The 16,547-nt window shown below is 46.7% G+C and overlaps 1 protein-coding gene across 1 annotated transcript in view; it reads right to left on the bottom strand.

The window, feature by feature from the left end:
* The window catches only part of ldlrad4a (low density lipoprotein receptor class A domain containing 4a), a 43,200-nt gene extending 27,559 nt beyond the window's left edge, over positions 1-15,641 (bottom strand). Inside the window, exons 1-2 of the mRNA XM_076301901.1 lie at positions 15,290-15,641; positions 9,924-9,980 (exon numbers count right to left, since the gene is read on the bottom strand). Coding sequence (XP_076158016.1) covers positions 9,924-9,980; positions 15,290-15,329 — 97 coding nt within the window. The 5' untranslated portion in view covers positions 15,330-15,641. The remainder of the gene's footprint in view (positions 1-9,923; positions 9,981-15,289) is intronic.
* Positions 15,642-16,547: the final 906 nt, after the last annotated feature.

Genomic DNA, 16,547 nt, shown 5'->3' with positions numbered 1-16,547 from the left:
TTTATACCACAAGTGGTTAGGCAGCACAATGAGCACTTTAAACGTACATTTGTAGAACTTTTTTAGCTGTATGTGTGTGTATTTAACTCATTGAATGCCAAGCTGTTTTCGGAAGCTTTGTCCTAGAGTGCCAGCAATCTAGACCATTGTTGATGATTTTTGTACAGCCACAGCATATTCTGTGTTATAGCTATGAACACATACAATGGCTCGTTTAAAAGGTGAGACTTTAAGCTCTCAGTGGGTGCAAACCGTGTATTTCTACATGCCTCTGTTCCTGAGAAATCCCAAGCTAAACAGTGGCTAGTTTTCATAAAAATCGCTGTTTTTTTCTAGAAATGGAGATATAACGTCTTTCATGAAATATGAAGTGTTGCCTGTAAACTTTCCGGGAAGTGATCAGCGAGACCTGGCGAGACTGCCACCTAGTGATAGACCCACGAAAATGGCCTGGTTTTGAGATGACGTGCATGCGTCACTGATTCGACCCAAAGCGGCAACCGAGTTATGATAAAATGTCCAGATTGTGCGTTTTTATGAGTTTTCGATCGTCATATATTTCATTTCCATTCATCACAGAGTTCCCAAAATCACATATAAGGTGTGTTAGAGTGTCTAGTTTCGTAATTTAAAAAAAAAAAAGCTAAAAACGTAATATTACGTTTTTGGCACTCAACGCATGGGAAGAAAAAACGTAATATTACGTTTTTAGCACTCAATGAGTTAATGTTAATGTATTGTCTTGTAGTGTACATTTAATGTTAATTTATTATATCAGTGCCTGTAACTATAGGCTCAGATGTAGACGCATAAATATACTATCTACCCTCAACTGAGGGCTTTTTTTAGGTGGGCATGACGGTGGGTGTAAGCACTGTAATTTCCATTTTTATGGATGAAATAAACTTGACCTGACTTGGTTAGAGATGTAAAAGGCATAAGGCATAGTTCCCATATCACTCCATCTAGACCAACACACACTGGAGCGTATATTTACCAGAGAAAGAGTGAGAGAGAGAGAGAGAGAGAGAGAATATGAGAGAGAAAGGTAGCAAGGGTAAAGAATGAGAAATAAAGGCGGCGGTGCTGGAGTGAGCACAGAGAGGTATTGAGGAATAGATACAAAGTGGGAGTGCCATGAAGAAAGACAGACGAGAGAAAAAGAAAAATGAAGTGAGGGGAGAGAGGTGTGTTTGTGTAGTGTGGGTGTGTTTGTGTGTGTGTGAGTGCACATACGTTCATATGTTTAAGAGATGGAAAGAAACAGCAGGATAAAGATGAAGATGTGTGTGTGTGAGAGAGAGAGAGAGAGAGAGAGAGACACACACACCTCACAAAAATAAAACTAGAAAAAAGAAATAATCTCATTCCAGTTCCAGATGCAAAATGGTTCCCATTTTAACAAGATGTATTCATTAATTTAATTCTGTATTAATGTAACCAATGAACTTGACTGATGTATTGTGCATTTTCACATTTTAATTAATGGCGATCGTGAACCATGTAGGGATATTAAAAATCAAATAAAAATGATAAAGGAAAAAAGAAATCTTCTTTACAGGACTGCATAGTCTCAAACTAATATGAGATCATAATTTAACTGTGTAACCGCTATAGCTGTTCTCCACATCAACTCTACCATGAGAGGGTGTTACATTCAGTCACAATATCAACCCAATGGCTGTGTGTAGTATTACCGGTACATTTGTATTCATGCAGGCAATTGTGGCAGAGGCCACATACACACACGGCAACATCAATAGCCACGCCGGACTACCCAGGAGAATAGGAAATGTCCCCTTGGGCATTCCCACAGGCTATCTAAGGGTTTCTTCATCTCTTGTTCTGCTTCTCACTCTCCCTATACACACACACAGGAATATTCACCCTCCATGTTGCGTCTCGTCCTTTTTTTTTAATGCAGACCTGGGTTTGAGTTTGAAATCGGTCATGCAGGTTGGCTGGAGTACACAGCCTGTTGTCTGGGCGGCTTCCTGCCCCCTCTGCCTAGCGAACCAACTGTCCAGAGGCCAGCCGGCAGTGAGCACTGCTTCTGCTGTGGCTCATAAAATTCTGGGTGAATTCACAAGGGGGTGGACGGCGGTGGTGGTGGTGGTGTGGGACAGACAGCCAGGTCCGTCCTTACTGTCTCGTCCTGCTTTTTTATGACCTCTAGCACCCGTCCACCCCCCCACGTCGTGCCTGCTGGCCAGGACATTCGCTCCACTGCTCTGGCTCTCTGGACAGAGGAATGACAGAGGAAGGAAGAGAGAAAAAGAAAGAGAGAAAAAGAGAGAGAGAGAGAACAAAAGTAGCCCTGACAACGATCTGTTCTACCCATCTCCCAAATGTTTATGTTAAGATGACTGCAAGATTTCACATCACAGTCTCTGAGGAGTAGGGGATGCATGCGTGTGTGCCTCTCTGAACTCATAAAAGCTCAAAACTCAGGACAAGAATTTCAAACACATCATTGATTTCACCTCTGAAAGTCTGAGCACTCCGAAAGAATGGAGAAAGAGAGAGAGAGAGAAATGGGACAGACTTTCAAGCAGGGAACAAAATCCTGCAACGCTGTGAGTAGACGAGACATTGTGTCTGCGACTGCACTACACTACACTACACTATCGGCACAGCACAGCAGACTTCACCATCCCCCATTCCTCAGTGCATTCATTTCCTGCCTTCTGAGAGGAAATGACATCACGGTATCTATGGCGACCCATTTTTTGGCACAGACAGGAAGACGAGAATCTGACGAGTATCTGACTAAAATATGCTGCTGCTGTAGCTGCTGCTCCTGCTGCACCATCTCCATCTATCTCTCCTTCTCTCTTCCCCTCTCTTCTCTCTTTCCCTCTCTTCTCTCTTTCTCTTTGGACAGATCTGTCCGCATCCCCTGCTCGTGTAACATCACATTTTCCAACAGTCCATTTAACCCTTTCAGAGCCCCGCTCCTCTTTCGCCCAGAAGAATCGAATGCTAAGCGTGCAGTTTGAAACCAAAGGGGAGGCCTGATGTCTAGGTTATCTGTTTTGGATAGAACATCTGGGACTGAAACACCAGTCGTGTAAACCCCCCCAAACCCACACACACACCCCCCACCCGTCTCTCACTAACTTTCAGGTCTTCCCTCGTTTTTCTCTCCCCCTCCCTCTCTATCCATTCCTTTTTGGTATCACCCTCCCATACATACACACACACACACACACACACACACACACACACACACACACACACCGCCCATTTCACCAAACTTGACTGTCTCTGAAAGACTGCGGTCTGAGATTCTGGCTGCAGCGTACTTTCCTACACCCACACACCCTCATTACCTTCCTCTCGGACTGCGCTCCGCTCACACACACACACTGATGGAGAGGAGAGGAGGAGAGGAGAGGCGGAACGAGGGAACAAAGGGAGACAGAGTGGAGGACGACAAGAGAAGAGGAGTGGAGCGAGGCGAATAGGAGCTGAGATTTTTGGGAGGCTGACTGCGGCTCATGTTGGAGAGTGTATGTTGGCAACAAAAAAATGCTACCATCCAAATGGTAAATGGACGGTACATAAAACCACGTATACACACACAAATGTATATACCATCAACCCCTATGGACCAGCATATGTATGTTTAGATTTATTTGAGATGTCCAAAAGGTGCGGCCAGGTGGATAGGAGTCTGTATGTATAGTACACATACACTGAACAGAACATTCAGTTCTCGCATTTTAAGAGAGCGTCCAAAGAGTACACTCCTCAGTCTGTCCGATAAGATCGGTATGTCTGTCTCGTCTGTCTGTCTGTCAGTCAGTCTGTTGTTGTTGTGGCTGTCTGACAGTGGATCCCCGCTGGTTTGTCTTTCCCTTTTGAGTTCCGTCTTTGTGAATCTGCTCCTTTCTCCTCCAAACTTTTTTTTTCTCCCCTTCTCTGCTTGCTGACTGTTTGTGTCACTCAGTGTGTCGCTACTTGCAGACATACTGTTCCACCTGCGACTTTGACACCCTGTCTGCCTGCTTGTCACACACACACACACACACACACACACAGAGAGTTCTTGCACTCATTTTTCTTTCTGAGCATCATTTATGACACAGACAATCACAAACACGCTACACACAGACACAGTTTTCATTCCACTATTTGAATATCTTTGAAAATAGATGTGCACACACACACACACAGCCACAGCCACACACACACACACACCATACTCTCCTCAGTCTGTCTGCTGCATCAGACTATAAGGTCAAAGAGGAGTGTGTGGGAGATCGTCCGAAGGAGGCGAGCACAATGGACGTCCTTTTCATTTTTTACCCCCCACAGCAGACAATATGTTCTCTTCACCTCTCCTTCACTCACTCGATCTCACTCCCTCTATTATATACACACACACACACACACGTACACACTGTCTCTCCAGTTTGTGAAGGTGTGTTCTGTCTGGCACTTTGGAGAAAGTGAGCGAGTGATGACGGGCTCAGAGGGGGATAAAAAAGACACAAAAGAAAAAGAACATACAGTCCAGACACTTGTGCTATTTGTGCGTGCGTGCGTGTGTGTGTGTGTGTGTGTGTGTGTGTGTGTGTGTGTGTGTGTGTGTGTGTGTGTGTGTGTGTGTGTGTGTGTGTATATCTCTTGCTAGCGTACAACTCAGCTGAAGCAGAATGGTGCGCACTTGCTTACAGAAATGTCTAATGTGTGGCCAAAGAACGACCTGTTCTCATGTAGCTTCATGTACAGAGCCAGATGCTGCTGACTGCTGCTGCATGTGATGATGAGGCCAAGTACCACAGACAAAGCGTATGTAAGTAAACGCATGTCCATACGGTGCATCTCTTAGCCTTTCAGTACAATACAACATAATATATAGCTGGGAGGCAAATACATTTTTGGAAATAAAAAATGTAGGAGACGGAAACGGCCAAAAAGACTATAAACAAAGTGTCTGCTAGAACACACCAAACGGTGCAGGTGGGGGGAAAAATGAGCACCCCCTCCGATAGATAAATTAGATCAATAAACAAAAGACGTCTTCGCCAAAGCCCCAACGCATTCCCACAATCCTTCGCATTCCAGCAAATGTGGTGTGGACTGCTGCTGCTTTATAAGGTGTTCAAATGCCAAGGTCGCCTGTGGCCAGGGCAGGTAAACAAACCGAGAGGAGAGTGTGCAGAGGTGGAGGGAGGAAAAGAAAGCGAGTGCATTCATGGGTATCGATTGGGTCTCGCGCTGCAAGTGGGCCTGAAAGTCAGTCACTCCGAGAGACTAAATCAAAAGGAGGAAGAGCACTACAGGGAGGCGACCCCTGACCCCTGGAAGACTAGACCCCTTCGAACCAATGAAAATACACTTAACCTGCTGAATGCCAATGAGTGGAAATGCGAGTGTTTGTGCATGTGTGTGTGGCGGTGTAGAGGTAAGAGCCTTGTGTGTTTGTGTGTATATTTCTGTGTCTAAGGAGGAATGGCGAACTTGAACACAGCCCGCCTGCAGGATGAGAAAGAGAAGGTTGTTGTCCAGCAGAGAGTGGCCTCTCACAAATTGAGATGCTGTTGAAACTCGGACTCAGCGGTTGTCAACTCCAATTGCTGGCTGTGCTAAGAGCAGTGTCATGCACTTTCTCTCCCTCTCCTTCCTCTCCCTTACTTCTCTCTTCTGCATCCTTCCTTTAAGTCTCAAGCCCTGTCCTCTCTTTCTCTTTCCTCCTCCCCTTCTCTCTCTCTCTCTCTCTCTCTCTCTCTCTCTCTCTCTAGTATGGAGGTATGCAGACGGTTCACAGGGAGGGAGTGCTGCAGATCGGTTTGACAAGAGGAGAGCCTGACAGCGAAACCTACTCGAGTCCTTCCGTCTCTCCCTCGCTACCTCTCCCTCCCTCGCTACCTCTCCCTCCCTCCCTACCTCTCCCTCCCTCCCTCTCTCTCTCTCTCTCTCTCTCCGTCTGTCTCCCACTGGTCATGCATTTTAAAGCGCTTCCTCCCTTGGCCTCTCTGAGGTCCCTTGTGCACCATGTCATGCGTCTTCTGGTGGTGTGACATTTATAATGTGTTTATGTGTTTACATGCTGGTTAGTGTGGATGCTTGTAAGTGCTTTGCACCATGTATGTGTGTGTATGTGTGTGTGTCGGATGATATCCTGCTAGTCACCAAAGACACATTCCTGTGTCAAACATATGAGAGCATGGGGGGGGGTATTTGTGTGTGTGTGTGTGTGTGTGAGTGAGTGAGAGTGAGAGTGTGAGTGTGTAATCTGTTTGTAGGTACGTATTTGAATGTCAAGCATAGGAAGGTCATGGCTGCTCTGTTTGCAAAGGTCAAGGAGTGGGTCACTGGCCCCAAAAAAAGAAGGACAGTAGCCTTACACACACACACACACACAAACACCTCCTCAGACAGACTGACACACAAGGGTAAAGCATGAATAGAATACACACACAAACACACACATACACACAACAAACAACTCCTCAGACAGACTGACACACAAAGGTAAAGCATGAATAGAACACACACACACACACACACACACACACATACACACACATACACACACTCTCATTATGTCTCTCTCCCTCAAGTCACCTGTAAGTCACGCTGCTTGGACACATTCCCAGAACCCAAAAACAGCCTCTCTTCTCTTCTCTTCCCTTCTCTTCTCTCACTCCCACAACATCCCTCCCTCCCTCCCTCCTTCCCCCTCCCTCTTTACCAGACCCGACCACTTACCAGGGCCCAGTTTACCCCAACCAATAATGGTGCTAGACGACACATCAGGACAGACAGACACCACTTGACAGGGAGAGAGCCGCCACTCCCAGCAGACGATAGCACAGTACAGCACAGCGCATTGCAGCCAAGCTAGCCAGCCCTGTAATCAGCAGCACAGACTCAGAGCGCGAGCAGACAGTGGCGCACACTACGCACTTAAAGGGCTGTAGGGGTTTAGAGAGAGTCTTAATGTTCGGTGTAGACCAAACAAAACACGCAAGCAGAGAAGAACGCAGACAAACACACAGGGGGGGGGGGGGGGGTGTAGACAGAGAGGGAGTGTGGGTACTGTAGTCTTTTTCTGTTGTTGTTGTTTTGTCTGAGTCTGTGGAGATCAATCAGATGACGAGGTCAGGGGGGCTAATGGGAAACTCTTATGATGTGATGGGGTGGGGTGTCGTCCGGCTTCTATCCAGATCACTACATTCGCTGTTTATCATTCTCTTTTTTTCCTTCCCTCACTCTTTCCTTCTACAAACCCCCCTCTTTACTATAGCTTCCCACTCCCTATCTGAAGTTGGTTTTACACAAGCCCATCATTCTCTGTCCTGTCTGCACAGGCACAGAATCTCTCTCTCTCTCTCTCATGTGATTGGAAGGGGAAGTGGTGGTGTGTGTGTGTATGTGTTGGGGGGTGGGGGGTTGCGGAGCGCTGAGCAAGGTAGTGTGGGGGGGAGGGGAGGTCTGGGGAGGTTTATGGGGGGGGACCCCTTCATGCTGCAGCAGCCAGTGCCTTGTGACTCCCCCTGCTCAGGGAGACCCCCGGCTCACCCAGACGAGCGGCGTCTAGACGGTATTCATGATCCATCTGTCTGGCAGGGCCGCCGAGATGGCAAACTCGATTAGAATTGAAATATTTTTTTTTCTTTTTTCCCCTTCCTACTGCCTACCAACCCCCCCACCCTACCTCACCACCACCACCACCACTTCTCTCTCTCTCTCTCTCTTTCCTTGTCCCTCTCCACCTCTACCACCAATCCCTCTCTCTTTTCTCTCAGTCCTGCACTCTCCTGTTTCTCTTTCACCCCCCTCTCTCTCTTTCTCTATCCCATTTGTTCTGTCCAACTCCTTTATTGCCCTCCCTCTCTCTGCCTCACTCTCTCTCTCTCTCTCTCTCTCTTCCCAAACACATTTTCACCCAGATACACAGACACACAAATACACACACTAACCCAAACACACCCCGAATCAGCATTCAGCTACTGAAAATTCAATCAGAGCATGCAGAGACACACACACACACAGACACACACACACACACACACACACACACACACACACACACACACACACACACACACACAGAGACACACAGGTGTCTGGGAGATGGCAGCCAGCCGCAGTCAGTCATTAACATGCGGGCTAGACTGCTAAATATTTGAAGTGGCGGCATTGGACCGGTTCCACTGGAAAAGAGCGGCCCTTGTCGAGGAGACGCCGCTGCGCACACACACAAACACACACAAAAAGGGGAAGGCTAAAAAAAGCACGGGTATCACTCAAAACCAAACGGATCCAAGCAAAGAGGACTAGTAGAATGAAGGTCAAAGGGAAAGAGACAGGAGAGAGTGTGTGTGCGTGTGTGTGCGTGTGTTTGTGAGAAGTGAACAGAGAGAGGGTAAAGTTTACGGAGGTGAGAAAGACAGAGAGAGAGAACAAAGAAAGAAAGAAAGAAAGAAAGAGAGAGAGAGTGTGTGTGTGTGTGTGTGTGTGTGTGTGTGTGTGTGTGTGTGTATGTGTATGTGAGAGAGAGAGAGAGAGAGAGTGAGTGAGAGAGAGAGGCAGTAAAAGAAGCCCTGTAAAGTTTACTTGTGGGGGTACTAAAAAAAAAAACTTCTTGAAACAAAAGCCTAGTCTACATCAAAGGCTGCCTGTTCGACTCAGACCGAGCCCTTCACCTTCCCAAATGAGCCCATTAACAGGAGAACAGCGCACCGGAACATTCCACCTTCTGGTCCATTTGCATTTCAGACGTGCGGCTGGGGGGAAACGTAGCTATATCTTCTTCAGCCCTGCAGTCGCAGAGACAATCCGCTTTTCAATGAATTAATGGATGAACGGATAAATGAATGAATGAGGAAATGAATGAATGAATACATTAACTGAAAATAGGTCAAATACTTTTAATGAAAGAGGTGGAAAGACCTACATGACCAGAGCAGCATTATTTATGAAAGCGCTCTTGATTCAGAACTATTACAGACTGGATTTGTCTAAAACCTGTCTGAACACTCAAAGTGAAGTTTCTCGAGTCATCTCCGGGGAGCTAACTGAGCAGAATGATAATGTCTGGGAATCGGGCTTCGTGGCCATGGAGCAACCCTACTAGAAATCACTGGAGATAGACTCCAGCTGTGTGTGTGTCCGGCATTTTAATTGTACCGCTTCTTTGATCCTGTTTCGAACCATTCGCTTATTAATTATTAAATGCTTGTAAGAACGCCCCAGCCAGCCAAAAAAAAAAAAACACCACAAAAAAATCGTAGCCTCTTTCATTTTACTTTTCCTAAGAAACAACAAAAAACAGTGTGCTGTTTGCGTTCACAACTGAGCCCACGGCTTTCACTTCTCTCTCCTTTCCTCCTTTTTCACAGTTGAAAGCCCAACAGAAAACTTCCTATTCAAACGAATCACACTGAGCAATACACTTCAACAGAAAGATATATATAAATTCTGATTCTGAGCTGGCTCATGAGGAGAATCCTTCTGCAGATGTATGTGGATGAGTGTTGGTATTTTTGGTTGAGTAGGGAATATATTATATGAGGTATGTGTGGATGTATTTTTTGCACAGCCTTCTTTTGGGCAGTAGACATACAGAATTAGTTGCGAGTTACAAGACATCACAAAGTCTGGCCACGGATATCAAAACAACACGCCAGCCGACACAACAACCACAGCTTTAATTGCACAACTGGAATGACATCATCTGAATGGAACACTAGCATTATCACAACAGAGTAACAGTGCGAGATAGATGTGGGGCCGCTAATGTGCTGTGTCTGTGTGTGTCTGAGGTATATATATATATATATATATATATATATATATATATATATATATATATATATATATATATATATAGAGAGAGAGAGAGAGAGAGAGAGAGAGAGAGAGAGAGAGAGAGAGAGAGAGAGGAAAAGAGGTCAAGGGTGACTCACATTCAAGGGTGGCGGGAGGCGGGGTCACGGCAGGACAGTGCTCCTCAAATTTGCACTCTGAGAGGGAGGGAGGGAGAGGGGGAGAGAGAGATAAAGAGAGAGGGGGGGGGGGATAAACACATACCAGACAGGTTAAATAATACTGCACAAACAGGTTGCTGCGATGCATAGTGCCCAGGAAAGTAACAATTACAATTTCAAGCCCCTGGGCTGTTTTATTCAGAGAGGCTTGGCCTTTCCACAGCGGCAAGATGAAGCTAAATGACTCACTCGCATGTCCCGAGCCATGGCTGAGATTTATCACGGTGTCAGACATACATTTGGTCTGCCATAAATGACTTAGTAGGCTCAGCCTGAGGCGTGAGGGCTCATGAGACTGTGCTTGTGTTAGTTTGCGTGTATGTGTATTTATGTGTGTGTGTGAGTGTGTGTGTGTGTACTATGTTCATGAGAATATTTGAGTGTGTTGGACAATGCAGCATTGACAACAAATGATACACAAGCTATGTGTGATCATGTGTGTATTGTTATTTGTGTATTGTTTGCATGCAAGAGAGAGGGTGTGTGTGTGTGTGTATGACCATGTCGTTGTCTGTTGTGTGTGCATTATACTTCCTTTGAGTCATTCGGAAACTGTATGTCAGGTTAACTTGTCAACTTGTTGGAGTGTGATCTTTTCTGAGAATGCACAGGATTTAACTGTGCATTCTCAGAAAAGATCACACTCCACTCCACCCTCACACACCAAATGGTGGATGCTCTCTCTCTTGCTTTTCAAATTCAGAAAGCTTTATTGGCATGACCATTCACAAAGAAAGTGTTGCCAAAGCATACAATATATAAGCCTAGAAAACATCAGAAGACAAAATAACAGAATCATAAAACAATGTGTGAAAAAAAATCCTCTCACTCTCTCTCCCCAAGCCTCCAGACGCTTCCATCTCCAGACCATGCCCGAGACGCACGTTTACATATGTGTTTCCAGCGGAGCAGGTTTTAATTTGTGGTGAGGGCGTAACATACTTCACATGTTTGGGTTAGCAATCACAGACAGAGAGAGAGAGAGAGAGAGAGAGAGAGAGAGAGAGAGAGAGAGAAAGAAAGAGAGGGGGGGAGGAAGAGAGAAACGGAAACATACAGACAAACAGTGACAGATAAAGATGGAGCCTGAAGAAAGAGGAGAGCAAAAGAGCGAGACAAAATAGAGGGACAACAGAGACAAAGACAGCAAATAGACAGAGTCATAGAGGCAAGGGAGGGACTGAAGACAGAAAAAGAGAAACAGAAAAGGACAGAATGCAAGAGAGAGAGAGAGAGAGAGAGAGAGAGAGAGGGAGGGAGGCAAGCAAGAAAACAGGGAGTGACAGAGAAAAAGGACAGAGAGAGAGAGAGAGAGAGAGAGAGAGAGAGAGCAAGTGCGTGTCAGCCTCAGACAGTCTGGGCCGTCTGTCTGCCTTGATGCTCGCTGACCGTGCTCCTCTGTGTCAGCGTCGGCTGGCCCCGTGTGTGTTCGTGCCCGTGCCTGCCCGCCCGTCCGCCCGCCCCTTTCCCATGAGTCAGAGCGGCGGCCGGCCGGCCGGGCGGCAGATAAGACCTCAGTCCACCTCTGCTGCTCCCTGCTCGGCCATGGCGCGCCCTGATGCGTGATGTCATCGGCTCGTTGCCGGGGCGCTCCCAGCCGGCTAGCAGACACCATCTGTGCCGAGGGCCGGCTGGGGAGGGTGGAGACAGAGAGCGAGAGAGAGAGAGAGGGAGAGAGAGAGAGAGAGAGAGAGAGAGGGAGAGAGAGAGAGAGAGAGAGAGGGAGAGAGAGAGGGAGAGAGAGAGAGAGAGAGAGAGGGAGGGAGGGGGCTGTTGTGCTCGAGTTGACATCACTCTGTCTTTCAAATCTGACTCGCCCATGATTTACCATGTACAGGCTGCCATACCTGCACAACTTCTCATTTGCAGAGTTCATCATTGATGAAGAAAAAGATAAAACGAAACATAATGGCTATAAATGATCTCAAAACAGTGTTATGATGAACTTTAAACCTTCATGTGCCATGTGCCATATTTTACTTTCTCTCCGTCTGTTCCTTTCAGTCGTCTTCCTCTCCGTCTTTATCTTCCCTTCAACCTGTCCTCCCCCACGTCTAGCTTTTACTCCCCTGTGAATGACTCCACAATAATCTGACTAAGTGGGCTAGATACATATTTAATATAGCATGTAGACTTGAAAAGCCTACATATGTGTGTGTGTGTGTGTGTGTGTGTGTGTGTGTGTGTGTGTATGTATGTGTGTGTGTGTGTTTGAAGGGGGGGTGGGTGTGTGTGTGTGTGTGTGTGTGTGTGTGTGTGTGTGTGTGTGTGTGTGTGTGTTTGAAGGGGGGGGGGCTGCTGCGGTGGAGTACCAGTGTTTTGTTTCTTTATTCTGAGCGAGGCTTTCCTTTAAGTTGATTAGTCTCCATCAAAAACGAGCACAGGTGTTGGTGCCGAGGCTTCTTTCGCATCATCGCGTCTTGAATGTTTGTCTCCATCACCCCGTTTCACCACAATCTCTCGTTCTCTCGCTCTCCTTCTTCCTTCTTCTCCTCCCTTCCCCTTTCTCCATGTCTCTCTCTTTGTCTCTTGCTCTGTCCTTGCCCTTTCCTTACTGTCTGGCTGTTGACGCCTCCAGGTTTTGGCACCTTTACTTTAAAATAAAAAAAAGAAAGAACACAACGCTGAAAGATGTGCCAAATTTCCTCTAACACTTTAAGGGCAAAGTGGCTGTGTGTGTTGATAGGACACAGACACACCATAGGGGGTAGGAGAGGAGACGACAGGAAGAGGAGTGGAAAGTGACGAGTCCATCTCCTGAACTAATACAGCCAGCTGACCTCTACAGGAACCCTGCGCTAACCCTAGGATCATTGGACCTGTCTGCTGCAGCAGTTGAGGAATGGCGTTTGAGTACGGGATGGAGGAGGTGGTGGTGGTGGTGGTGGAGGAGCGTGGAGCAGCCCCACCAAAATGAAGTCATAGCCAGTTACAGGGCCAAGCCAAAGAAGAGTGTCCTCATAAAAGCATGGAATAAAAAAAAAATGGTAGGCATGATGGTAGCCAAAGCATGACCGAGACCAACACATTCTGTGGGTGGGAGCGAGTGTGCTGCATGAAAAAAGCGAAAGCGAACGGGGATGGTGCAGTGGCTTTTGCCGCTCTGAAACCAGGCACCTCTCGGTCTGCTCTTCATGTTGCACGTCAAGCAAAGCAAACCAAACTGCCGACAGGACAGTTGTCGTCCGGAATGTCGTCGGCCTGTCCAGTCAGACGGTTTCCTGTTTGGTAACAACCCCCTCCGAAAAAACAAGCCGTCCTAACCGCAGTTTAACCTTGCTGATATTGATTGCTCCCCCTGGCCTCTAAGCCCATCCAGTTTGTTTAGTACTGTCTGCGAGGCTTCGCGGGCCATCAGTCATTACTCGGTGCTCATTGGCCGGCGTCTGGAGGAAGCCAGGAGCCCCCCCTTCCCCGGCTCGCCTCTCCGAAGCCGAAACCTGCTGAGAACTCCCAAAATGACAGGAATCGATTTGGAAGCTGTCCACGCTCTGACCGCCTCTGCCATAAAACTCCCAACACTCTCCACTACCACCCACAAAAAGAGAGCAAGGGAGATAGATGGAGGGAGGGAGAGAGAGAGAGAGAGAGAGAGAGAGAGAGAAAGTGTGTGTGTGAACAGATCAGAGTGTACTGTATGTGTACGAGTTTAAAATGGAAGAGAGAGGGAGGGAGAGATAGAAAGAAAGAGGAGAGAAAGAAAGATTAGACAAGGTAGACAAAGTGTGCGTGTGTGTGTGTGTGTGTGTGTGTGTGTGTGTGTGTGTGTGTGTGTGTGTGTGTGTGTGTGTGTGTGTGTGTGTGTGTGTGTGTGTATACTGGAGTCTGAAAGAAAGGGAAAAAAGAGTACACAGAGAGTGAGAGAGTCTAGAATATACGTATGATACGGCAGCAAAGGACCTTGTTGCTATGGGTAACTATGGCCAAATCAACAACATGAAATTAGTAAGGTTATAATTACACTAACAAAATTAACACACACATCTTTTTTTTTCAAAAATGAAATAATCATGCGACAATTTTCCTTCATTTCTTTGTTCAGTTTAAAAATAGAGCTTTTATTCTCTGAGCCCAGTCCACTAACACAACCCATCTTTCAGTCCGTCTTGCTTATTATGCTCTGGGTTGTTATGTCTACAGAAATGCCTCAGTCCTCAAGGACCACTTCTCTGCGTTCCATCTTTGTCTGGAGAGATTGACAGCTCTGACAGGCCACTGTGGGTCATCCTGGCCAGCTGGGGAGCCAATCACATGCTTTTGGAACGGAATGTTCTGGTATTTCATTTTCCTCCATGATGAATAAAATACCAGAACATTCTGACCCCGCCTCGGCTTGGGGGCCCTCCAGTTGTTAAAACAATATCCTCCACCTCAGGTCTCCCAGGAATTTTCTTTTTTTTTCCTCTTCTTCTCCCACTTCTTCTTTTTTTCCTTTTTTTTTAGGTAGACGTCTGGATCCAAATTCCGCTCCAAGTTCAAATTCCACATCTGATATTAAAAAATTGCAAGCGGAGGTATTTTTCGGAGTCAGCATTTAGATGGCTGCGGGGGCCAAGGGCAGACATCCCATTTCGTAAAAACGTTCTTTTTATGGCGGAAAAAAGAGAGAGATAAAGGTATCTAAATTCCGACAACTTAGGTGTGGGCTGCACTTTTTTTTTTTGAACACCTTGTGGTCAGCGGACACTTAAACGGTACCAGCTGCATGTAGAGCACCTGGAGGACCCATGATAGGGAATGGTCTTTATTAATAAACACAGCTGCACTCTACAGACTGCACTGCAGACATACGGCAAAAAAAAACACTAAACTCACATCAACTGGTTATTGTGGACATTTGGAAGCTCAGTCTGACACTAAACTTGCATCAACTTATGTATTGGTTGTTGTTTCAAAGCAGTCTAAAAAAAAAGATGGTTCCATATGTCAAATAATGACACATCTTTGTATCTTTGGTACAACTAACCCGTCACTGAACTGTTTGAAAAGAGACTCACATCTCTAGCCCCGCCCAAACTTCCTGTATAATAAAAAAATAATAGCTTAAAATAGCCCTTCCTTTTTCCCCCTAACATGTCATGGCAGACGAATGACTAGCTTCACCAGTTTTGAGCTCAAGACCTTTGTGACCCAAACTGAAAGTTGTGTGCCTTGAAAAAGTATGTGTCATCCTAACCTCATCACACTGTCAACTAGGGAGAATCTCCCATCAACATTGACACCAGAATAACGTAGTATAATATTTGGAGGTTGTGTTTAACCATGTAGTTCTTGGGTCCACTCACCTGTTAAAGTATTTGTGGCCGGATGGTCAGCTGCCTGCATACTGCCCTCGCAGTAATGCCTCCGATCGCAGCGTTAACCAGTCCGAGTGGGTGGGGGGTGTCTGCTGGGGCGTGACGCCACTCTCTTTGCCATCCCAGATCCTCTACGCATCGAGGGCTTCAAAACCCAGACTCGCTCACGACTCCAGGTAGAGGTCACCGGTGCCAGGCTGAGTGACAGTGTTAGGGTTTAGTATCAGATATTTGGGTTTGAGCCAAGACACTACAGTTTTTGGGGCCTATGCTGAGCTCTGTGAAGCAGGGCGGTTGTTAAGGGATAGGGTGAAACAGTGGCTATGGTTAATGGGAGGGGGTTGGGGGGCGCTATCCTCCCATCCACATACGCTCAGCCATGTCCTGAGAATTAGACCGCGCTGTAAAGGGATGGGATTAGGTCTTTGTGTCCCAAAAGGGTGTCCAGGAGTTGCCAAGGAAGAACCTCAAGGGATCCCCCCCCCCCCCCCCCAGATCAAGATCAGGCAAGGAGACAGCGTGGATAAGGACGAAAATCTAGACTGCTGGCCATGCCTTCTCAAAATCCCAGGGTCTTCAGGCTTGACGAACTAAAGAGAGAAAACAGAAAAAAAGAGATAAGTTAGAGCGAACTATGGAGAGAAATTTTTCAGATTAAAAACAAAAATCACCACAAGAGCAATAAAAAAAAGTTCGAGGTGATCTGCTTGTACCCCCTTGGGGCTTTGAGGGGAGTATCGGGGGGGGGAAGGATCCCATGGAAGTTTACTCTTGCTCATTCGCTCTCCCTCTCAACGCTGCAAAGCTTCTGCTATTATTTGTTCAGATGCGGGGAGACGGCGGGAGGGCACGTTTGATGTCTAATGATAAACACAACTGGAGGTGGCACAACCCTTTGGAGCACAGAGACATCTCCACTTCAAACAACAGCTCAGAATAGAGGGACCCACTCCACATAACTGCTGGCGGTACAGCCAATGCTACTTAAGTGCGCTTGAAGGTGCTTTGTCGGCAAGGAGAGAGAGTGAGAGAGAGAGAGAGAGAGAGAAAGAAAGAAAGAAAGAGAGAGAGAGAGAGAGAGAGAGAGAGAAAGAGAGAGAGAGGGAAAAAGAGAATAATGAGAGCGAAGGAGAGAGAGTGCGATTCCCCCCCATCAGACGCCTGGACGTCTGAGTGGGTTTTGATTGGGCAATCATTAGTATTCGTGTACTAAATAAAGTGCGCGGGGAACTACTTTTAACAAAGC

This window comes from Alosa pseudoharengus, unplaced genomic scaffold (genome assembly GCF_046254945.1).
Source record: "Alosa pseudoharengus isolate Yale_2024_CS ecotype anadromous, Long Island Sound unplaced genomic scaffold, YU_APseudo_1.1 YU_APseudo_1.1_scf_23, whole genome shotgun sequence".
Lineage (NCBI taxonomy): Eukaryota > Metazoa > Chordata > Actinopteri > Clupeiformes > Clupeidae > Alosa > Alosa pseudoharengus.
The sequence above is the reverse complement of the archived record's forward strand: the minus strand, read 5'-3'. Positions and strand labels throughout refer to the sequence as shown.